The 24,236-nt window shown below is 46.6% G+C and overlaps 1 protein-coding gene across 1 annotated transcript in view; it reads right to left on the minus strand.

Annotated features, from left to right (window-relative positions):
* The window catches only part of GLRA1 (glycine receptor alpha 1), a 284,975-nt gene that overhangs the window by 133,398 nt on the left and 127,341 nt on the right, over window positions 1–24,236 (minus strand). Inside the window, exon 2 of the mRNA XM_068273147.1 lies at window positions 719–849. Coding sequence (XP_068129248.1) covers window positions 719–849 — 131 coding nt within the window. The remainder of the gene's footprint in view (window positions 1–718; window positions 850–24,236) is intronic.

Raw genomic sequence — 24,236 nt, forward strand, 5'->3', positions numbered from 1 at the left:
TACTCTTAGGAAATAATTTTCATCTTTTGCAAATAAATAACTTTTCAGTACTTTGCAAAAAAGTACCAAAAAGTAGGTGGAAAAGTACAGCCACAATTCTTCTATTTTCTTGCTTGCTGGTGGCTTAAAAAGCATTTTATTGATTGGGTGTAAAAGGAGGAGAAAACTAGCGGATTGAATAAGAGCCTACGGCCCAATTGCAATTCAATTTTTCTGGGTAAAGCCTGTGGTCCTTAAGAGTTAAACAGAAGGTGAAAAATTAGCTCATAGAAGGAAACTTGAAAAAATGGAATAAGGGCCACTAGCCAATATGCAATTAACGTTTTCTCCTGAATTTTCTCCCAGGAGATAATTTTTGAACTTCTTTTTAAAATAACTTTTCATCGCTTTGCATTTGATAAGTACTGAAAAGTAAGTGAAAAATTACCGGTACAATTAAAAATATTGCAAGTATTTTCTTGCTTGCTGGTAGTTTAAAGGGCATTTTATCGACAAGGTGTAAAACAATATCACCTGGGAGAAAACTGAGCAGAAAAAGTGAATTGCATATGGGCCTCAGTGTCTTTGCTAAGATTCAATTCTGGGACTGCAGAGCTGCAAGTTACTGTGTCAGTAGCCACTTGGCCATTGTTCGGAATACATATGGCGGAATGTTGGTATCCAAGATTGTCAGACTTTATCTCCCCTTCCCATATGAATGAACAGAATTTGCGATCACCTTTGAAGTTAGGTCGGATTCGAGCATCATATCCGGAAATCTTCCCCATCAACTTGTCCAAGAAGTCGGAAGGCGACATTTGCTTGGGATTGCTACGAACCGACGCCCCCACTTCTTTGGAAGCTGCCAGGCTGTAACACAAGAGAGCAAGAAAATTATCAAGTCATTTTTAATTTTCACATAGATACATTACAATGCTTACTGTGACACTGTGACAAAGTTATTAACCACTTCACCCCAAAGGCAGTTTTACCGTAACGGACAAGAGCGATTTTCACCTTTCAGTGCTCGTCCCTTTCATTTGCCAATAGCTTACTCACTACTAATCACAATGACATGATCTATATCTTGTTTTTTTTCACCACCAATTGGGGTTTTTGGGGTTGATATTTGTTTTCAGTAATTACTTTATTTTCTATGCATTTTAAAGGGAAAAACAAGGAAAAAATGAAAAAATAAACTATTTCTCCAATTTCATCCCCTATAATTTTAATATAAACACTGCTACTGCGCATAAAACCCACACATTTTATCTGCCTATTTGTTCTGGTTATCACAAGATTTGAATTATGTCCCTAGTATAAAGTATGGTGACAATATAGTATTTGGAAATAAAGGTGTATTTTTTTCTTTGGTGTTTTTCCCCCCCCCACTATTTTTACGTGCACGGGAGCGTACACGGGAGCGCGCGCAGCAGCAGCAGCACTGTCTGACTTATAAAAACATCCTGGAGCCGTTAAGAGGCTCTAGCAGGATGTTTTTATAAGTCAGCTTGTCATTAAGTGGTTAAAGTTATGGTATAATGAATTGTATGTGTAGTGCGGATAATGAATAGAACATTAGTAGCAAAGAAATGCGTCTCATATCTTTATTTTCAGTTCTATAGCTTTTTTTTTATATAACTTTGCATCATTCTGTCATATTTGCTGTTTACAAACCACACTCTGTATTTTAAACTGTGAGATAGAGTAGAGCTACTGACCCTTTAAACTTCCATGCAGTAAAACCTTATCTCAAGCTAGTAGTATGAGAAACACAGAGGCACCAAAAGAGTAAAACAATGTTCAATTTAAAAATAGGGGAAGAGGCACTCCCCTTCCCATAGAAGATTCAACAAGATAAAAATTTCAAAAGTATTATTTAATAATGTACTCAAATAATTGTGATACGTTTCGTGAGACACAGCCCACTTCCTCAGGCAGTGGAACAGGAGCAGCTGATCCATTATCAGAGCGTGCCTACTGCCTCTGGAGGCGCTACTAGGGGGCGCTCTATAGGTAGTAGCAGTGTTAGGGAGTCTTGCCCGAGGTCTCCTACTGAATAGGTGCTGGCTTACTGAACAGGAAGAGCTGGGATTTAAACCCAGGACTCCTGTGTCAGAGGCAGAGCCCTTAACCATTACACTATCCAGTGTCGGGTCCGCGAGGCAGCACAAGGCCGATTCTGGATCGATTTCAGCATGAGATTGATCGGGCATTTGCCTGTGGTGTTTGGGCACCCGACAGATCTCTCTCTGGTCAGATTCGATCAGAGAGAGATCTGTCTCCTGGTCGATCTGCCCATAGATTGTTTAGTGTATGGGCACCTTACGTCTTCTGTTATTTACTTGTTACTGTAACTAAGAAAAGTAAAACCTTCCCATAATCCTGCTGGCACTACACTGTTCCTGCAGTTAGGCAATAAAATAGAAAAATAAAATAGAAAAACTGAGGCGCTACACCTGCTATTGCCGAAATCCTGTTTTGTCCCCACGTTTATTGCCTGATGAAGCGGGCTGGGCCTGCGAAATGCGTTGCACTGTTTTTGGGGTACTGTATAATAAATGTATTGATTTATATGAAGACAGGATCTCGTGTCTGCTTTTGGGAGGCAAGCCCACCACTTCCTCCAAGCAATTTTTACAATTTTTATTGACTTTTATCCTGGTGGCACCTCTGTTCTACATACAAATACTGCAGTTAGGCAAGGGTACCCAGAGCAGGCAAAAGAAAAAAAAATCGGGGACATATAGGGACCTATTTTCGAAAAGAAAAAAAAAACATATTTTTGGGGGCACTAACTTTTTTTTGCCAATTTTGTATTTTTGAATACTACTACCCCCTTTAGGGTCCTTTACCAGTGAGAGCGATTTGCAAATTACGATCGCAAATCGCAAAACGCTATCGGTTTTTAAACCCCTAGGGTGGCTACTTTATCATAGGAATAATGAAAAGAATTTTCAACGATAGCGATTCGATTTGCAAATCACAATCGCTTTCTGGAACGATTTCAAGAGCTATTATGCAATGCGAATGAAAAAACTCAATCGCATAATAAAATTAAAGAATAAGCGCAATCACTGGCGTTTGTGAATTGCTATTGCTATTGCTGGTGAAAAGAGGCCTAAAATGTACTGATAGCACAGGAAAATGTGAGCTAATAGCATAAAAAAGGGACTTGCAGTTTCTCCGCAGCAGCAGCAGCCAGTAAGGTGAATAATTACAAGTGCAACTGGTCCTTCTCACAAGCGGAAAAAATGATGCAGCGAGAACCACTGATAGCGCTAATTATCAAACCGTAATGATCCGTCAATTCATGGTCACCAAAACAATTAGCAAAGACTCGTATTTATCCCTCGTGGGAAATTTGCATACATCACATCCATATAAATATGTGGAAATTTAGATTTAGCAGCTTAAACACATCATTTCTCTATTTGTTTCGCAAACACAGTTCACTCCGTCAGGAGAGTTTCGTTCCCGAGACTCCAGACATGCTGCTTCCAGAATAATGTGGACTATTAACAGCTCTCGGGTTTCATCTGTCCCAGATAGATAATTATCGAACAGAGATGATATCGGTGCTCAACTGCATATAATATGTAACAATAGGATGCAAATCTATCAGTAAAATGGCAACTGAGGGAAAACATTGCACGCCATCAAGCACTGTAAAACTGAATAACTCCATTTACAGGTGAACAAGAGGGAGAGGATTGCCTTGGTAGCTCCTATCAGGGCCGGATTTCTGGAAAGGCCACAGAGGCCCGGGCCTTGGGTGGCTACAGCCCAAGGGTGCAATTGGACATGAAATGTGGTTGCTACATATGAAGGAGAAGTTTGCAAATGGGGGGCAACACATGACAATGTAGAGATTAACCGAATCCGGGCAGCGTCAATCTCCTGTAATACATTCCCAGCATCCCGACATACATTAAAGGTTAAAAATATTTTGCCTCTGAGGAAGCGGGCACTTAGCCTGCGAAACGGCTGTCAGGCCTTAACATTGTAATGTATGTATGTTGGAATGCTGGGAATGTATTAAAGGAAATTAAGCTGCTATTGTGGTCGGTGCCCGGATTCTGTTCATCTCTACATCCCTACATTGATACTTCTGTCTGGAGGCACGGCCACCACACCTGGTTCTCTCAGCTTGCTTTTTCGTCTAGTGCCGACCAACTCCTCTTTATGGCTGACATGACAATGGAAGCTGATGCCAAAGGGAGTTTGTACATGAAAGAGATGGGCTGCAGTGTGTAGATGCTATACATGGGGGTGGGGCCTACACAATGGAAGGGGAGGGACACTGTTGTACATGGAAGGGGAGCCACAACATACTTGGCCTAGGGGGGGAAATAGCATACATCCAGCCTTGGCCCCTATAAGGAGTGCCTCTTGCCACTTTGGAATTACCTTCGCTTCAGAATCACCTTCAAGACAAGACACAGAACATTTATATTGCACTTTTCTCCTGGTGGACTCAAAGCACCAGAGCTGCAGCCACTAGGGGCGCTCTATAGGCAGTAGCAGTGTTAGGCCAGAGCTGCAGCCACTAGGGGGCGCTCTATAGGCAGTAGCAGTGTTAGGCCAGAGCTGCAGCCACTAGGGAGAGCTCTATAGGCAGTAGCAGTGTTAGGCCAGAGCTGCAGCCACTAGGGAGAGCTCTATAGGCAGTAGCAGTGTTAGGCCAGAGCTGCAGCCACTTGGGGGCGCTCTATAGGCAGTAGCAGTGTTAGGCCAGAGCTGCAGCCACTAGGGGGCGCTCTATAGGCAGTAGCAGTGTTAGGCCAGAGCTGCTGTCACTAGGGGGAGCTCTATAGGCAGTAGCAGTGTTAGGCCAGAGCTGCAGCCACTAGAGGGCGCTCTATAGGCAGTAGCAGTGTTAGGCCAAAGCTGCAGCCACTAGGGGGCGCTCTATAGGCAGTAGCAGTGTTAGGCCAAAGCTGCAGCCACTAGGTGTGCTCTATAGGCAGTAGCAGCGTTAGATGAATGCACTCTTTATTAAAATTGATGATTGGCAATAACAAGTCTGCACGCGGAGATATACCAGCGGCCTCACTCCCAGTCATACACCTGACCACATTCACAAGCCCCAGGGACTTCACTCAGAGTGTTCCACTGTGGATTATCACAAGCGTGCACCCGTTTGTAAACAACTACTCTTATTGATGCGCATCAATCTAAAAAACATATATTAAAATATATTATATTCCTGAAATGGACTCCTCAGAAGTATAGTCTTTCACTACAAGCCTTGCATTTCCATATATTGGCAAATTGTAAGTAAATATATTCCTCCGTATAATCCTTGGGTCATGTCAGATCCTCTGAAATCTGTAATAGCAAACTCACAGTTTTTAGAAGTTGTTCGGCGTTGATAGTTTCTAATTACTTCAAAGGAGAGACGGAGGGGCAGATGGAACCACACAACACTCCAGAAATCTACGTTATTGAGTCCGCTTGAGTCCCGGCCGGTCACTCACTGCTGGATCAATCCCGTAACAGGCTCCACATGGACTTCCGGCTTCCGGCTTCAAGCTCTTACAAGCCTTGCTGCACACAGAGTCCGGGGGTGACGTCACCACAACCAAGAGCCAATCGCCTGAATTGCGATTGGCTCTTGGTTGTGGTGACGTCACCCCCGGACTCTGTGTGCAGCAAGGCTTGTAAGAGCTTGAAGCCGGAAGCCGGAAGTCCATGTGGAGCCTGTTACGGGATTGATCCAGCAGTGAGTGACCGGCCGGGACTCAAGCGGACTCAATAACGTAGATTTCTGGAGTGTTGTGTGGTTCCATCTGCCCCTCCGTCTCTCCTTTGAAGTAATTAGAAACTATCAACGCCGAACAACTTCTAAAAACTGTGAGTTTGCTATTACAGATTTCAGAGGATCTGACATGACCCAAGGATTATACGGAGGAATATATTTACTTACAATTTGCCAATATATGGAAATGCAAGGCTTGTAGTGAAAGACTATACTTCTGAGGAGTCCATTTCAGGAATATAATATATTTTAATATATGTTTTTTAGATTGATGCGTATCAATAAGAGTAGTTGTTTACAAACGGGTGCACGCTTGTGATAATCCACAGTGGAACACTCTGAGTGAAGTCCCTGGGGCTTGTGAATGTGGTCAGGTGTATGACTGGGAGTGAGGCCGCTGGTATATCTCCGCGTGCAGACTTGTTATTGCCAATCATCAATTTTAATAAAGAGTGCATTCATTTTATGCATAGGCGCAGAAGTTTTAATTTACATGTTTTTTGGTGTATAGTTTGCGGATTCTATATTAACTTGTTGCTGCCATCTTTTAATCTAATTACACTAGCGCCACAATCTTGTCCAAATTTTTAGTAGCAGCGTTAGGCCAGAGCTGCAGCCACTAGGGGGCGCTCTATAGGCAGTAGCAGTGTTAGGCCAGAGCTGCAGCCACTAGGGGGCGCTCTATAGGCAGTAGCAGTGTTAGGCCAGAGCTGCAGCCACTAGGGGGCGCTCTATAGGCAGTAGCAGTGTTAGGCCAGAGCTGCAGCCACTAGGGGATGCTCTATAGGCAGTAGCAGTGTTAGGCCAGAGCTGCAGTCACTAGGGGTCGCTCTATAGGCAGTAGCAGTGTTAGGCGAGAGCTGCAGCCACTAGGGGGCATTCTATAGGCAGTAACAGTGTTAGGCCAGAGCTGCAGCCACTAGGGGGGAGCTCTATAGGCAGTAGCAGTGTTAGCCCAGAGCTGCAGCCACTAGGGGGCACTGTATAGGCAGTAGCAGTGTTAGGCCAGAGCTGCAGCCACTAGGGTGCACTCTATAGGCAGTAGCAGTGTTAGGCCAGAGCTGCAGCCACTAGGACACGCTCTATAGGCAGTAGCAGTGTTAGGCCAGAGCTGCAGCCACTAGGGGGAGCTCTATAGGCAGTAGCAGTGTTAGGCCAGAGCTGCAGCCACTAGGACACGCTCTATAGACAGGAGCAGTGTTAGGCCAGAGCTGCAGCCACTAGGGAGCGCTATACAGGCAGTAGCAGTGTTAGGCCAGAGCTGCAGCCACTAGGGGATGCTCTATAGGCAGTAGCAGTGTTAGGCCAGAGCTGCAGTCACTAGGGGGCGCTCTATAGGCAGTAGCAGTGTTAGGCCAGAACTGCAGCCACTAGGGGGCGCTCTATAGGCAGTAGCAGTGTTAGGCCAGAGCTGCAGCCACTAGGGGAGCTCTATAGGCAGTAGCAGTGTTAGGCCAGAGCTGCAGCCACTAGGGGGCATTCTATAGGCAGTAGCAGTGTTAGGCCAGAGCTGCTGTCACTAGGGGGCGCTCTATAGGCAGTAGCAGTGTTAGGCCAGAGCTGCAGCCACTAGAGGGCGCTCTATAGGCAGTAGCAGTGTTAGGCCAAAGCTGCAGCCACTAGGGGGCGCTCTATAGGCAGTAGCAGTGTTAGGCCAAAGCTGCAGCCACTAGGTGTGCTCTATAGGCAGTAGCAGCGTTAGGCCAGAGCTGCAACCACTAGGGGGCGCTCTATAGGCAGTAGCAGTGTTAGGCCAGAGCTGCAGCCACTAGGGGGAGCTCTATAGGCAGTAGCAGTGTTAGGCCAGAGCTGCAGCCACTAGGGGATGCTCTATAGGCAGAAGCAGTGTTAGGCCAGAGCTGCAGTCACTAGGGGTCGCTCTATAGGCAGTAGCAGTGTTAGGCGAGAGCTGCAGCCACTAGGGGGCATTCTATAGGCAGTAGCAGTGTTAGGCCAGAGCTGCAGCCACTAGGGGGGAGCTCTATAGGCAGTAGCAGTGTTAGCCCAGAGCTGCAGCCACTAGGGGGCACTGTATAGGCAGTAGCAGTGTTAGGCCAGAGCTGCAGCCACTAGGGTGCACTCTATAGGCAGTAGCAGTGTTAGGCCAGAGCTGCAGCCACTAGGACACGCTCTATAGGCAGTAGCAGTGTTAGGCCAGAGCTGCAGCCACTAGGGGGAGCTCTATAGGCAGTAGCAGTGTTAGGCCAGAGCTGCAGCCACTAGGACACGCTCTATAGACAGGAGCAGTGTTAGGCCAGAGCTGCAGCCACTAGGGGATGCTCTATAGGCAGTAGCAGTGTTAGGCCAGAGCTGCAGTCACTAGGGGGCGCTCTATAGGCAGTAGCAGTGTTAGGCCAGAACTGCAGCCACTAGGGGGCGCTCTATAGGCAGTAGCAGTGTTAGGCCAGAGCTGCAGCCACTAGGGGAGCTCTATAGGCAGTAGCAGTGTTAGGCCAGAGCTGCAGCCACTAGGGGGAGCTCTATAGGCAGTAGCAGTGTTAGGCCAGAGCTGCAGCCACTAAGGGATGCTCTATAGGCAGAAGCAGTGTTAGGCCAGAGCTGCAGTCACTAGGGGTCGCTCTATAGGCAGTAGCAGTGTTAGGCGAGAGCTGCAGCCACTAGGGGGCATTCTATAGGCAGTAGCAGTGTTAGGCCAGAGCTGCAGCCACTAGGGGGGAGCTCTATAGGCAGTAGCAGTGTTAGCCCAGAGCTGCAGCCACTAGGGGGCACTGTATAGGCAGTAGCAGTGTTAGGCCAGAGCTGCAGCCACTAGGGTGCACTCTATAGGCAGTAGCAGTGTTAGGCCAGAGCTGCAGCCACTAGGACACGCTCTATAGGCAGTAGCAGTGTTAGGCCAGAGCTGCAGCCACTAGGGGGAGCTCTATAGGCAGTAGCAGTGTTAGGCCAGAGCTGCAGCCACTAGGACACGCTCTATAGACAGGAGCAGTGTTAGGCCAGAGCTGCAGCCACTAGGGGATGCTCTATAGGCAGTAGCAGTGTTAGGCCAGAGCTGCAGTCACTAGGGGGCGCTCTATAGGCAGTAGCAGTGTTAGGCCAGAACTGCAGCCACTAGGGGGCGCTCTATAGGCAGTAGCAGTGTTAGGCCAGAGCTGCAGCCACTAGGGGAGCTCTATAGGCAGTAGCAGTGTTAGGCCAGAGCTGCAGCCACTAGGGGGCATTCTATAGGCAGTAGCAGTGTTAGGCCAGAGCTGCAGCCACTATGGGGCGCTCTATAGGCAGTAGCAGTGTTAGGCCAGAGCTGCAGCCACTAGGGGGAGCTCTATAGGCAGTAGCAGTGTTAGGCCAGAGCTGCAGCCACTAGGGGGCGCTCTATAGGTGGTAGCAGTGTTAGGGAGTCTTGCCCAAGACCTCCTCACTGAATAGGTGCTGGCTTACCGAACAGTAAGAGCCAAGATTCAAACCCTGGTCTCCTGTGTCAGAGGCCGAGTCCTTAACCAACACACTATCCAGCCCCTGCCTTCAAGATACTGTCTTTGGCCTACAAATCCCCCCACAATACCTACATCTCTGAACTTATCAACAGGTACACACCTGGTCATGCACTTCGACCTGCCAATGACCTACGCTTGATGACTCCACACATCATCCATTCACATGCGAGACCGCAGGACTTCTCTAGAGCTGCCCTTACTCTCAGGAACTCCCAGCTACCCCCCTCCCCTCCATCAGTCTGGCCCCCTCCTTCAACACCTGTAAGCAAGCCCTCAAAACACACCTGTTCCTGTTGGCCTACCCTCCCTCATCAATGCCCTAATCCTCCATACTGACCATCCTAGTGCCCCCCTCCCCCACACACACACCTTCCTTTAGATTGTAAGAGTTTAGTCAGGGTGCTCTCTCGTTGGGTCTACTACTCAGCTATCCCATTTAATGGCACTTAATTATCTAGACTACTTGATCACTACTCCAATGACTTCATGAACCCGGCCTTGCACCTTAGCATTCTCCGGGGATGTGTAATTGTGTATTCGTGTGTTCTGTTTCATTGTCTGTAATCTTATTTATTGTCCAGTGATGCGTAATAAGTTGGCGCTTTATAAACAGAATAAATAATAATAATTTGAATTTCACATTGGGGCTTCCTGTTGATCTATTACTGTAGACTAATATGGATAATATGAGCTTTGGGTAGTAAATAACCCTGGGCAGGGGCGTAGCAATAGGGGGTGCAGAAGTTGCGACCGCATCAGGGCCCTTGGCCCAGAGGGGCCCAGAAGGGCCCTCCCTCAACTACAGTATTAGCTCTCTATTAGTCCTGTGCTCATAATAATCACTTCTATTGATACTTTGAATAGTGGTAATCATTAACAGACTGTTCCCCATCCCCTTCTTGTACCTCTGACACTAGTTGCCATTGTCAGGTTTTGGTGCGCCTTATCAATAGAGTTGGGCCGAACCTCCGATTTTAGGTTCGCGAACCGGGTTCGCGAACTTCCGCGGAAGGTTCGGTTCGCGGTAAAGTTCGCAAACCGCAATAGACTTCAATGGGGATGCGAACTTTGAAAAAAAAAAAATAATTATGCTGGCCACAAAAGTGATGGAAAAGATGTTTCAAGGGGTCTAACACCTGGAGGGGGGCATGGCGGAGTGGGATACACGCCAAAAGTCCCCAGGAAAAATCTGGATTTGACGCAAAGCAGCGTTTTAAGGGCAGAAATCACATTGAATGCTAAATGACAGGCCTAAAGTGCTTTAAAACATCTTGCATGTGTATACATCAATCAGGTAGTGTAATTAAGGTACTGCTTCACACTGACACACCAAACTGTGAACAGGTATGCAGTGGTGGGTGGGTTCACAGAACAGGTATGCAGTGGCAGGATCACTGAACAGGTATGCAGTGGTGGGTGGGTTCACAGAACAGGTATGCAGTGGTGGGTGGGTTCACAGAACAGGTATGCAGTGGTGGGTGGGTTCACAGAACAGGTATGCAGTGGCAGGATCACTGAACAGGTATGCAGTGGTGGGTGGGTTCACAGAACAGGTATGCAGTGGTGGGTGGGTTCACAGAACAGGTATGCAGTGGCAGGATCACTGAACAGGTATGCAGTGGTGGGTGGGTTCACAGAACAGGTATGCAGTGGTGGGTGGGTTCACAGAACAGGTATGCAGTGGTGGGTGGGTTCACAGAACAGGTATGCAGTGGCAGGATCACTGAACAGGTATGCAGTGGTGGGTGGGTTCACAGAACAGGTATGCAGTGGTGGGTGGGTTCACAGAACAGGTATGCAGTGGCAGGATCACTGAACAGGTATGCAGTGGTGGGTGGGTTCACAGAACAGGTATGCAGTGGTGGGTGGGTTCACAGAACAGGTATGCAGTGGCAGGATCACTGAACAGGTATGCAGTGGTGGGTGGGTTCACAGAACAGGTATGCAGTGGCAGGGTCACTGAACAGGTATGCAGTGGTGGGTGGGTTCACAGAACAGGTATGCAGTGGCAGGATCACTGAACAGGTATGCAGTGGTGGGTGGGTTCACAGAACAGGTATGCAGTGGTGGGTGGGTTCACAGAACAGGTATGCAGTGGTGGGTGGGTTCACAGAACAGGTATGCAGTGGCAGGATCACTGAACAGGTATGCAGTGGTGGGTGGGTTCACAGAACAGGTATGCAGTGGCAGGATCACTGAACAGGTATGCAGTGGTGGGTGGGTTCACAGAACAGGTATGCAGTGGCAGGATCACTGAACAGGTATGCAGTGGGCTCACTGAACAGAACAGGTATGCAGCCAGGAAAAGCTAAGCCTAACTAATCTTTCCCTATGAGAGACAGACAGCAGCTCGCCCTACTCTCTCTAATGCAGGCACACGAGTGGCCGTAATGGCCGCCGCTGCCTGCCTTATATAAGGGGGGGTGGGGCTCCAGGGGCTAGTGTAGCCTAATTGGCTACACTGGGCCTGCTGACTGTGATGTAGAGGGTCAAAGTTGACCCTCATAGTGCATTGTGGGGCGAACCGAACTTCCGGAAACGTTCGCCTGCGGGAGGCGAACGCGAACCACCGAAGTTCGCCGGGAACCGTTCGCCGGCGAACCGTTCGGCCCATCTCTACGTATCAATTGTTATGTATAGAGTGCTTAGGCGCCCCAATGTAAAACTTGCATCATGGCCCGCAGCTCCTTAGCTACACCACTGACCCTGGGGTGGAAATTAAAATATCTCAATGACGTGGCACCCATTCAGAAACCTTTTCAGAAGAGATCGTAGAGGACAGTGGGGGTGGTCTATGAAAATTAGGAAATTGGAATTCAGTTATAGAACGGAACAAAAAAGCCCCCAAAAGAATGTGGATTTAAATAAACTATATTTAAAGGATACATCAACTGACATGTGACTTGATGAGATAGACATGTGTATGTACAGTGCCTAGCACACAAATAACTGCGCTGTGTTCCTTTTTTTCTTTCTGTGCCTGAAAGAGTTAAATATCAGGTATGTAAGTGGCTGACTCAGTCCTGACTCAGACAGGAAGTGACTACATTGTGACCCTCCCTGATAAGAAATTCCAACTATAAAACACTTTCCTAGCAGAAAATGGCTTCTGAGAGCAAGAAAGAGTTAAAAAGGGGAATTTCTTATCAGTGAGGGTCACACTGTAGTCACTTCCTGTCTGAGTCAGGACTGAGTCAGCCACTTACATACCTGATATTTAACTCTTTCAGACAGATAAAGGAAAAAAAAGGAACACAGCCTAGTTATTTGTGTGCTAGGCACTGTACATACACATGTCTATCTCATCATGTCATATTTCAGTTCGGGTATCCTTTAAGCTGGTGAGCATGTGCACAACATTTTTCACTTAGTAAATCCATGATTGGGTTTTTTTTTGTTGTATGACTGAAGATTTACATGATGGTAATAAAATATGTGGGATGTTTTAAAATATTCCTCTAAAAAAATCCCATGGTCATTATTCTTCTAATTAAAGTACAAATGACCTCCTGGGCCTGATGTACTAATACCTCCTCAGGCAGCCATGCATTCAGAAGAAGAAAGGTTGAGGACATGGTGACATTTTGGGGATGTGCAGCGAATGCCCCTGGCCCTCGCCGCGGGCTTTCCTGCCTCTGGTGATTATTTTTTTATTGTTAGAATTCCTGATCTGATATTTGCAATGATGTTCCTTTTTAAAGATACATTGCATATCACGCTGATACGTGAAGAGAGTAAAGGTGGCCATACACTAGAACGAATATGGGCAGATTCGACCAAGAGACAAATTTATCTCTAATCGAATCTGATTAGAGAGAGATCTGCCGGCTGCCTATACACTACAGGCCGATTCCCGTCCGATTTCAGCATGAAATCATCAAGGAATCGTCTAAATCGCCGCATCCGCCCCGCTGCTGCCCCCAATATGTATAAATGTATTTAGTGTTGTGAATTTATACATTACCTGTCCTGTAGCAGTTCGCCGGGTCCATCCGTCCATCTCGCCGGGTAAGCCGCATACACGCTAGCGGCGCATAGCGTCTGACGTCAGCCACTATGCGCCTTCGTGACGTCAGAGCGCCACCGGCGTGTATGCGGAACCCAGAGATGGACGCAAACTGTGTGGAGGCTGACACCGGACAGGTAATGTATAAATGCACTACACACTGCATACATTTATACATTGCGGCGGCAGTGGCGGGGGCTTCGCCGTCTCCTCGCTCGTTCGCAATCCGGCCGCCTACCGCTGCACACACGACCAACCAACCTCGGCCTGACATTTTCCAACATGCGCGATCGACTGTGTGGCCAATTTCTGTCCCGAGATTGGTCGCTTTGTCGGTCGGGCATCCACTTGGCAGCACCAATTTTCATCCAATTCGATTATAATAATCGAATTGGATGGTTGATTGGTTGGTTGGTCGCCTAGTGTATGGCCCCCTTTAGCATAAAAAGTGCAAGTCAGTAGACTGGAGAGAAAGTGTAGTCAGAGACAAGCCGAGGTCATACACGTGAGAATATGGCTGTAGTACAGAAGGGTCAGGCAAAATCGTAGTCAAATAACAGGCAGAGTCATACACATAAGTCAGATGTCAGTTGTATTGGAAGGAGCAAACAGAATCAAAGTCAAGGACAGGCCGAGTCATACACAGAGATCAGATGGCAGTAGTACAGAAGGGCCAGGCAAAATCGTAATCAGGAGGCAGGCAAAGGTCAGAACATAGACAATATACAATATTACAATAATACAATACTGACTGACTAGAGTACATATATATCGTGCTGATGCACGCACTATATGAAATGTAGCTCTCAATTCTCACACTAGCTAGGGGCCAAGAACCAGCAAACTGATTAGTATCAAGGTCGAGTATCAGAGCAAGTGAATGCTCTGGCCTTAAGTACTCAAGAGACACAGCATAAGCCCACCCCCAGAATTGACAGCACCTCCTGCAAAAAGGTGTCAGCTGATGACATCACAGCTGACACCTCATCAGACATGCCTCCTCAGACTATAAAGGCTGCTCTGCCCCACGCCGCGCGCGTCTGTCTGGACGTACTGCGCATGCGCGAGCGTTGATCCGCCGCCGCAGGGGTGCTGGGGCTGTCACTGGAGGACGGCAGAGTGGAAGTCCCACTACGTGAGCGAGTACCACCGGAGACGCCGCGGAATTCGTCGCAGGAAGGTAAGATTGTTACATTGCATCAGGGAATACGTTGTATTCTCTTCAACTATGAATTTTGAAGTTATACAACTTTTTGGAACTCATCTTGAAGGCTTTGGACGTACTCGCGTCCCCGAGACCTTCCAAAAATGTAATGGATCCATGCATGCGCAATACGGACACGCCCATCTTTGTAAGTGCTCAGGGACACAAGTGCTTCTGAACATGGCCGGCAGGGCGCCGGCTTCCGGGGGGCACGTGATGTGCATTCAACTGGCCCTGGCTGCATTTGTACCTGCTGGCTGCAGGCTTCAGGTCTGCCTGTGGCTGCTGCGAGTGGTAGTTCCGCCCCCTGGTGCCGCTGTAGGTGATGGGGCGAAGACTCCAGGAATCTGCTGCTGCCTCTTGCTGAGTCTGTGTGTGCGTACCAGTAGCCACGCCCCTCGCTCACAGGTGATGTCTGCGCTGCGCACTAATCAGAGAGAGACCTGCTTGTCACTCCTGTTACCTGGGCAGCTTCTGTCCCCAGCTACAAGCAGAAAAGTAAGGTTCCCCAACTGCCTCCCGGTTGGGGAAGTGGGGGGTGGTCTATATATGCTAAAGGAGATCTGCTTGTATAATATACACTATTTATCTGCCTAGCTACCTACACTAAAAAGGGGGATCTGCCTATATACACTAAAGAGGATCTTGCACATAGGCGCACGCGTGCGAAAAGGATGAATGGGGGGGCAGCAAAATCTGGCTACGCTCAGGGCGCCGTGAAACCTAAGGCCATCCCTGCTTCTGAAGTCTTCAGAGGCGTCCCAAAGGCGTGGAATTTGCACGGTGACAGCGGCAAATCGAGGACACGGAGAGAGACTCTGTGGGATCCAGACCTTTCCCTCCACATCGGTATCTAACTTTTTTTTTACTGTCTCTTCCGATTTGCTTTAACAATGGCTGCAAATTTTAAATAAAACTCTATTCAATGAAAAAAGAAATGACCCTCAAGGGGTAAGTGTAATTTTCATTTATTAAACAGTATTAGGCATACTAATATGTATACAAGCACTTATTAAATGACACGAATAAAACAGAGATGCTTTTATAAAGAAAATATACCTGACTAGCTAAACAAATAACTTTACAAACTGGGAAAATGCAAGGCACAGTAAAAATATATATGGTAAATAAATTACCTTATTCTGCAAGTTGTGCTGTTCATTAGAGTAATTACATTTCTCTCGAACCATGCGTTACTGTGATCGCGTTTTGTAACGGTGGCATGGGAGATGATGGTGCTTTATTCTACCTAATTAAGTAGCTGGGTATTTGCGTCCATTGGCTACGTCCGTGTCAGCCATAGGGCACCTGCACAGAGCCACAGGTTGTGAACGTGAGTACGAGCGTGGCTTGAGACCACTGGTGCGCGTGCGTGGGTTGCAGTTACAGCCCCGCGCATGCCCACTATGGCTGAAATGGAGGCAATGTTCTCTAGCTCCAGTTATGTAGGGGTTCATAACTTGTAATAATAATAACAGCAACAATGACAAAAACAGGAATAATGTACAGGTAGTCTCTGTAATGAAAGGTTAGTTCTTAACCTGGATCTGTCAAAACTCTTTGCCATCTCTGTCCCCTGTACCCCATCTACGCCCCCCACCCCGTGCATCCAGTGTCCGCCTCTGCCACCTCTGTTCCACGCTTGCCTTCAGTGTCCCTCTCTGTCCCTCCACTGCGTCATCTCTGACCCTCCCCGCCCCCCCCGCACTATGTCACCTTGGTTCCCCTGTGCCGTCAGTATACTGTACAGCAAAATGTCATTTTACTGGTTTAATAACTATCGTTTCTTTTTCCTCAACAACTATCAGGTCTTTGTGAAAAAAATGTTTTTCACTTGTTCCCACGGAATCAAATTTACGTCCAGTTGTTGATAAGTCGGGTGTTCTTAAATCAGCGACTACCTGCAGGACCGGTTTAAGCCACATGGGTCCCCTTGGCAAAAGTAACTTGGGGGCCCCCTAACCCACCAAGAAAGTCAACTCCCGGGCCCCCGTGCTGCCAGACCCCCCACCCCCAAGTGGTCCTGCCATAATTGCTCCCATGGCCCCTGCATGTTCAGTAGTTCAGCTGCCTTGAAATCTCTCACCTGTCCCTGTGGCAGCTCTGTCCTGATCTTCGTCTTCAGCCACGCTGCCTGGCCCTTCTTTTTGCCAGCACATGATATTTACACATAGCATGCGCCAGATGGAGAAGGGGCAGGCAGCACGGCTTATGACGGAGATCAGGACAGAGCTGCCACCGGGACAGGTGAGAGATTTCAAGGCAGCTGAACTACTGAATATGCAGGGGCCACAGGGAGTAGTCAGGGGGAAGCCACCTGGGGTGAATGGTGGGGGGGGGCCCTGGACTGGTTGAGGCCCTGGGGAAATTGCCCCCTCCGCCTCATTGACAACACCAGCCCTACTACTACTATGCAGAATTAAATTAAAAGTGTCATTGTCTAATTTAGCTCTAGAGATAGAAGACCTGATTTATTAACGCATTACTGAAGTGAATAAGAAAATTTAATAGAAGTCATATACTCAGCCATCGAGAGAGAAGGCCTGAATCTCATTAAGCCTTCCTGGTCCAATCTCAGTGTCCTCATTCCAGCGCTATTCCCTGTCCAAATTTTCTGCCTCCCATAACATTTCAGAAGGATTCCGAAGCACTCGTGTCCATGCATGCGCTGGTACGGCCCCCTCTGGTAATCACTGTGCCCCCCCACGAGTACCCCCCTGCTCAATAACATACTGTAATTATTTCCAGGCTCCAGCAGCGTACAGTAAACAGGATGGGGTCTGTAAAAACTATCCATGTCAGCCTCAGTCTATGTAGGCACTAAGTGAACCAAGGGTCTTATCTGTTTGCCATAAATACTTCACAATCCTTGCAAGATCCCTTGTAATTAATGTACCTGGATCATACTTATATCTGCAAAATACATCTCCATACCTCCTTCTGATTATATGTTCTAACATACATGTGCATGGATAGGGAACTGGCTAATGGACAGAAAACAAAGAGTTGTGGTCAATGGATCGTACTCAAAATGGGAGACTGTTAGCAGTGGGGTCCCACAGGGGTCTGTACTGGGTCCAGTGCTCTTCAATTTATTTATTAATGACCTAGTAGATGCAGTAGTGAGCAATGTTGCTATTTTTGCAGATGATACAAAATTGTGCAGAATCATCAACTCTCAGGAAGATAGTGTCATATTGCAACAGGATCTGGATAGGATGGCTATATGGGCACATACATGGCAGATGAAATTCAATGTTGACAAATGTAAAGTCATGCATTTTGGTCGTACCAATGGTCTAGCACCATACAAAATAAATGGGATACAGTTGGGAACATCAAACTTGGAGAAGGACTTAGGAGTACTCATCGACAACAAGTTAAATAATCGTACTCAATGCCAAGCCGCTGCAGCTAAAGCGAACAAAATTTTGGGATGCATTAAAAGGGAAATAAAAACTCGAGATGCTAGCATAATATTGCCCCTGTTTAACTCTCTAGTAAGGCCACATCTGGAATATGGAATTCAGTTCTGGGCACCACATTACAAAAAAGATATTGCAGTTTTAGAGCAGGTGCAGAGACGAGCTACAAAATTGATACGTGGGATGGAAGGTCTCGCTTACCAAGAAAGGTTAGATAAACTGGGTTTATTTAGTCTAGAGAAAAGACGCCTTAGAGGAGATCTAATTAACATGTATAAATACATTAGAGGGCAATATAATAGCTTGGCGGATGAGCTTTTTGTCCCTAGGCCTTCTCAAAGGACTAGAGGACATGAGCTGCGCATGGAGGAAAAACGTTTTAGTCATTTATTTAGGAAAGGGTTCTTTACAGTAAGAGTGGTTAAGATGTGGAATGCATTGCCACAGGAAGTCGTTATGGCAAACTCTATACCTGCATTTAAAGGGGGCTTAGATGCTTTCCTTGCGTTGAAAGACATCCATGGCTACAATTACTAGGTTATGCCTAATGATGTTGATCCAGGGATTTTATCTGATTGCCATCTGGAGTCAGGAAGGAATTTTTCCCATTTGGGGCTAATTGGACCATGCCTGGTGGGGGTTTTTTCGCCTTCCTCTGGATCAACAGGGGTATGTGGGGGACGGGCTGGAGTTGTACTTTGTACTGGTTGAACTCGATGGACGTATGTCTTTTTTCAACCAAAATAACTATGTAACTATGTAACATTGTCAGTCACCAGGAATAGAGTCTGAAGAAGGCTTACAAGCTGATAACTTACTGGTTTTTTTTTTAATTAGCCAATAAACTAGAGCTTAGTCTCCAGCAATGCTTAGCTAATAACATAAGGAATTACACAAACAGTGTTTATCACTCTCCTGCCTCTTCCCCCTCCTCTTGCTTGCAGAGTCGTGAGGCTGGGGCTGGAATGATTTGTCTGTGATCTGTCCACACAGGAGCAGCTAGCTAGCAAATAAAGGTTAACCACTTAAGGACCGGGCTATATTTCAGAAATGTGTGCTGCATTTGCTCTCCAGCCCACAGCACAGATCAGCAGGCACACAGGGCGATCAGACTTCCCCTCTTTTTTCTCCACTAGGGGGATGTCCTGCTGGGGGGATCTAATCGCCGCCGGCTGTATGTGTTTAACGGGGGGGCTCCTCAAAGCCCCACTCCGCAGCGATTCCCAGCCTCCCTCTCTTTCCCTCCCTCCCCTCCTCTCTCTGGGCGGCACAGGATGGCGATCCGTCCTGCACCGCCTCTGATAGGCTTCAGCCTATCAGATGCTGGCGATCCCCGGCCAATCAGAGGCCGGGGATTGCCGATCTCCTTTACGCCGCTGCTGCGCAGCAGCGCCGTATGATGTAAACACAGGGGATTTCTTCCCTGCGTGTTTACAATTAGCCTGTGAGCCGTGATCGGAGGCTCGCAGGCTGTTCACGGAGACACCCTCCATGAACTGACATGTAAAACCACTTGCGACCTGCCGCCGCCTATCAGCGTTAGGCGGTCGTTAAGTGCATGCCATCAAACAAGCCTAGTCGCCAATTTTCTCACCTGAGTTAGGCAAAAAATATCTAAAGCTTGCTATACAAAAATCGATTTTGATCACCCAAAATGGGCCCCACCAGCCAAAATGTGACACTGGAGCCGCCACTGCTGCAACTACATGAAAGTGTTACCCACTCAGCCAGTGTGCTGGCCATAGGTTGTCCAGACCTCCCATCATGCATTGTGTTGCAGGCAGGTGTGACTATTAGTGATGGGCGAACATCCAGATGTTCGGGTTCGGGGTGGTTCGGCTGAACATGCCCCCGATGTTCGGCATGTTCGGGCCGAACCCCGAACCCAACCCGAACATGTCCCTTTGGGGCCCCTATAGGGTCCCAGCATAAAGGGAGAGCATGCCCCGAGCGCGGGGGGGTGTCGTAAATGCCCCCCACCCCTCACCGCTAAGCTCTCCCTTTTGCCGGTACCCTATAACGTTAAATTTAAGCCCCCCAAAAGTACCTGAGGAGGAGGAGGGCAGGAAGCGGGCAGCCAGAGATGCTAGGCGCTAGTACCATATGGCACTTCCGCCCTCTCTTGACGCACTTCCTGTTTACATTTGAAGTTGCGTCAAGAGAGCGCAGAAGTACCGTGATGACACGAACGAGGGTACGCGTCATCTACATGATGACACGTACCCTTGTACGCATCATCGCGAACCGAACCCGTCAGGCCAAAATCCGGGCGAACCCGAACAGTGGCGAACACTGTTCGCCCATCACTAGTGACTATGCTTTGGGGGTTCTGAATGGTAGATGGGGATCCTATCTCAGTTTTATGCTCCGGGGCTGAAAGTCTTCGAGCTACGAACTCATCAGCCCGTTCAGAGCATGTTGTCATTCTTATTTTAGCTCCTCTGCCCCGGCCTGATAATTATCATTCACGTTCCTTAAGTTATCAAGGAAACTTGAAGAAAAATGACTGTGGCACTTTATCTAGCTCATTATTCCTCACTATTATTAGAGACGAGAGACGTGACTATATAAATAATGAGTGGTCATGAGGAACAATGCTGGAAGATAGCCTTCTGTAAGGAATTCATTCACCAAAATTAAGTCTTGTGTTATTTATAGTTCCGGTCCATTGAACTGTTCATTTCAGGTTGGAAACTTCTGGTGAAAACTCAGTATAGACAAGTTCCCCAACTGAAATCCAGCTGTCTGATATCCCCCCACTCAGCTTCTCTGCTGTTTGTAGAACAAAATACAGGAAATAAGACTCCACAATTCTTTTTTATATGTGTATGGGTTAAAGGGACCAGGGCAGGGCTTTAAAATGAAATCTGCACTTACCTGGGGGCTTTCTCCAGCCCTCCGTAGTCCACGAGGTCCCCCGGCATGCTCCTCTGTGGTCCTGCTGGCAGCCATGTTAGCCTGGCGACTTCAGCTGAAGCCATGCACAACTGTGCATGCGTGGTTCGTCCGCACACCCAGCTCAATCATGCATGCGTCACCATAAGCCTCCTGCGCATGTGCAATTCAGTCTTTCAAGAACCGCGCATGCACAGGAGGTTTCAGGGGGCGCACACGTGATTGCGCAGATGGGCCAGGCGTGCTCAGCTTCACACAACTTTGGCTAGACTAATGGGGCCGCCAGCACGACCATGAAGGGGACTTGGAGGACACTTAGGGACCTTGCGGGCTACGAGGGGCTGGAGGAAACCCCAGCTAAGTGCTGATTTTCATTTTAAAGCCCTTTTAAAGTCTCTTTAATGTTCAGATTCAAAACTAATTCTAAATTAGAGGTTCTCCAGAGGTCTGAACACTAAGGGCTTGATTCACAAAGCGGTGCTAACTGTTAGCACGCCTGTGAAAACCCCTTAGCACGTCTAAACGAGCTTTTCGCGCGCAAAACTTTATGCGCGTAAAACTTTACACGTGCACTGCACAGAGCGCGGGGCACACCGCGCAAAGTTCCCATTAAAGATTATGGGACTTTGAGCGCACATAGGACTTTGCGCGCGCAAACGTTTTGCGCGCGATCTGATTGATAAATCCGGTGCTAACCTACTTAGCACCCTGGTTAGCACGCCTAAAGACTTTAGACGTGCTAAGTAGGTTAGCACCGCTTTGTTAATCAAGCCCATTAATTAATTAAAAGTCATAAAACTCCTGCATGACTGAGTAAAACGTTTGTCAGTGCAGGTAACAGATAAAAAGTTCAGTAGTTCAACAGTAGATAGTGTCAATGGCCTCAATTAAGCAGTTTAGACTAGTCTACAGATGATTTTTAGTCTACTGATGGTTTGGTGTAATGTTTTAGACCTGTTTTTAGACCTGGTCTAACATTCAGTAATTACACAATTCACAAAGGCAAACAGGGAGTAACCACACCCACTTTCTCTGACACAGATTAGACCAGCTTATTTCTGTCGGTAAAGTAATTCTGTGAGGTATTTTAGATGCCAAATGGTTTAGACCAGGTCTAAAAACAGGTCTAAAACATTTGGTAATAGTACATTCCCCTTTGATGCAACTGACCAAACTACCAGTAGACTAAAAACCACCAGTAGACTAGTCTAAACTGCTTAGTGAATTGAGGAATGTAATGCAAATAAATCTGGGTTGATGTAGATTTATGCAAATTCTGAAGGCAGATTTACGCACCTTGAAAACTGACCTATCACTTTTAACCCCTGCAGGATTTGATTGGTCCATTTGAAGCTGCAAAGCAAAGATAATCAGCAGATTTGATCAGAGTGATTGAATCTGCCAATAAAAAATGATGCGTATATGGCCATGGGGGGCTATTTTAGGCACGGTGTCTCGGGATGGCCTATTGATGGCCCTGATGAGAAATGCCGACATGTGTACAATCATTGCTTTCCAAAGCTTGCAGATTATAGTTTATGCAGCTCTTGGGAGCATTCGCTCTGAGTTAATCAATAACATTTCATTAGCATTGTGCCTGGACTCTAATGCACCAGCAGTCAGTCAGCCCAGCTACATGGGTTATACAGAGAAAGGATGCAATGAATAAGTAGCTGGCCCAGAGGTGGGATTAATACCCACACAAGCCATTCAGAGATCTAGCTTACAGCAGCAGGTCAGCCATACTATGCCAGGAAAAAAACACATATATAACTATACTTGATGCACTTACATAACACATGTATTCTGTACTGTCCACATTTTGATTTCAGTGAATTTTATGTAGTAAATAAAGAGAATTCTGTTTCAGGCATTTGCCATTTTGATTCCATCTGACTGAAGCCAAGCCCGATGTCATTTCCTCCCTTACTTTTTTTTCCTCCTAGAAACTGCTCTGTCAAAGCTAGCTTGCTCTGTATGGAAGCACAACTTAGATCGTATTTCAGCTTTACACTGTCTGCAATGTACCAAATAGAGCCAGGCTGACTGAGGTATGATTTATTACAGCAGACACATTTCTGATTATATTGGAATGCTTGCAATGCAGGGTCAGGTTTCAGGCTGCATAATAAACACAGGGCAGTGGAATTTGATTTTGTGGCTGACAATACAGCTTAACCAGTTCGGCCTTTCTGGACAAGCTTTCTCGTCCAGAAAGGCACTGCTGCTTTCAATGCGTGGTGCGCGCGATCGGGCGCACGCCCGCCGCTAGCCCCCCGATCAGTGAATGGGAATATAATTCCCATTCACCGATCTAACTTCCCCGCAGAAATACCGACGCTTTCTCTCCAGAGAGCGTGGTATTTCTGCCCCCAGGAAACAACTCCTCTGAATTTTGGTTCCTGGATGCGAGATCGTTCGCATCCAGGACTTTTCTAACTGTGGCCATCTTGTGGCCAAATAGTAAACAGCACCCACATACATTTTTAATTAAAGAATTTGCTTATTTTACATGTAAAATAAGCAGTTTCCCTCCCACACCAAAAATTACCCACATACATTTTTTATTAAAAAAAAAAAAAAAAAGTACAATTAAAAAAAAAAAAAAACAACATAAATAGTTACCCAAGGGTCTAAACTTTTTAAATATACATGTCAAGAGAGTATGTTATTATATTATTTCAAATTATAAGCTTATAAATAGTGATGGACGCAAATTGAAAAAATGCACCTTTATTTCTAAATGAAATATCGGCACCATAAATTGTGATAGGGACATCGTTTAAATGGTGTAATTAACGGGACAGATGGGCAAATAAAATACATGGGTTTTAATTACGGTAGCGTATATTAATTTCAAACTATATTGGCCAAAAACTGAGAAATAATGAATTTTTTTCATTTCTTTCTTAATCTTCCTGTTAAAATGGATTTAGAAAAAAATAATTCTTAGCAAAATGTAGTACCCAAAGAAAGCCTAATTAGTGGCGGAAAAAACAAGATATAGATCAATTCATTGTGATAAGTAGCAATAAAGTTATAGGCGAATGAATGGGAGGTGAACGTTGCTCGGATGCATAAGATTTTCGGCACTGCGGCGCTGAACCGGTTAAAAGAAGGGCTATCATTGAAAATTGTTACATTTAAAATATAAATGGGGATTTCTCCTAGAGTAAAATGCTCTGTAAATTACCCTTTTTCCAATATCGCTGTCACTTACAGAAGGGTTGTGAACATCTGACAGGTTTCAGACTAGTCCATCTCCTCTTGATGTTTCTTAGGTATTTTTTTTTATTTACAAAAGCAGCAGTTGCTCAGTCCAACTGCCAAAATTCTGTGGAAATTAGTAGGGAGGCTGGGTGACGTATTTGTATACGATATTTTCCAGGGAATGCTTTTGTAAAGTATGAATGAATTAATACTGAGAATCTCCTATCAGAAGATGGACTTGACCAAAATCTGTCAGATCGGTCAGCTTTTTACTACCTTCTGTAAGTGACAGCAGCATAAGAAT

The sequence above is a fragment of the Hyperolius riggenbachi genome, chromosome 3 (genome assembly GCF_040937935.1).
Source record: "Hyperolius riggenbachi isolate aHypRig1 chromosome 3, aHypRig1.pri, whole genome shotgun sequence".
In the NCBI taxonomy this organism is placed as follows: Eukaryota; Metazoa; Chordata; class Amphibia; order Anura; family Hyperoliidae; genus Hyperolius; species Hyperolius riggenbachi.